Here is a 327-nt window from a genome sequence, read left to right on the forward strand (position 1 = left end):
GTGCCCTGTGGCTCCTCAGGCCGGCTGACCCGAGTAAGACTAACACACAGACACTTTGTACAGACCACTCGAAAGAAGTGTTCAGGCCCGGTTCCCGGGCCCTGCCCGCAGGAACACGGGCACTCCCGCCCGTCGGCCCAGGCAGCTCCCGAGGGGCCCCTCATCAGGCTTTTCCTCATCGCCCTCCCCAGCGCTCCCCCTCAGCAGCGGGAGGCAAGGCCCAGGTGAGGACCCCCAACCCCCAGGGGCAGCAGCGGGGCTCTGCGGCCGGGCCTCACCATCCGCGCTCGCCGGGAATCTTCGAGAACTTCCGCTCCTCGTCCACCG

At 68.5% G+C, this 327-nt stretch overlaps 1 protein-coding gene across 1 annotated transcript in view; it reads right to left on the reverse strand.

Moving 5' to 3' along the window:
- MIS18A (MIS18 kinetochore protein A) overlaps positions 1–322 on the reverse strand; it is a gene marked incomplete at both ends in the record, with an annotated part of 3,731 nt that extends 3,409 nt beyond the window's left edge. The window contains one exon of the mRNA XM_008950305.1: positions 279–322. Within this exon, the coding sequence (XP_008948553.1) occupies positions 279–322 (44 nt within the window). The remainder of the gene's footprint in view (positions 1–278) is intronic.
- Positions 323–327: the final 5 nt, after the last annotated feature.

Source organism: Merops nubicus, unplaced genomic scaffold (assembly GCF_000691845.1).
Source record: "Merops nubicus isolate BGI_N331 unplaced genomic scaffold, ASM69184v1 scaffold9012, whole genome shotgun sequence".
Lineage (NCBI taxonomy): Eukaryota > Metazoa > Chordata > Aves > Coraciiformes > Meropidae > Merops > Merops nubicus.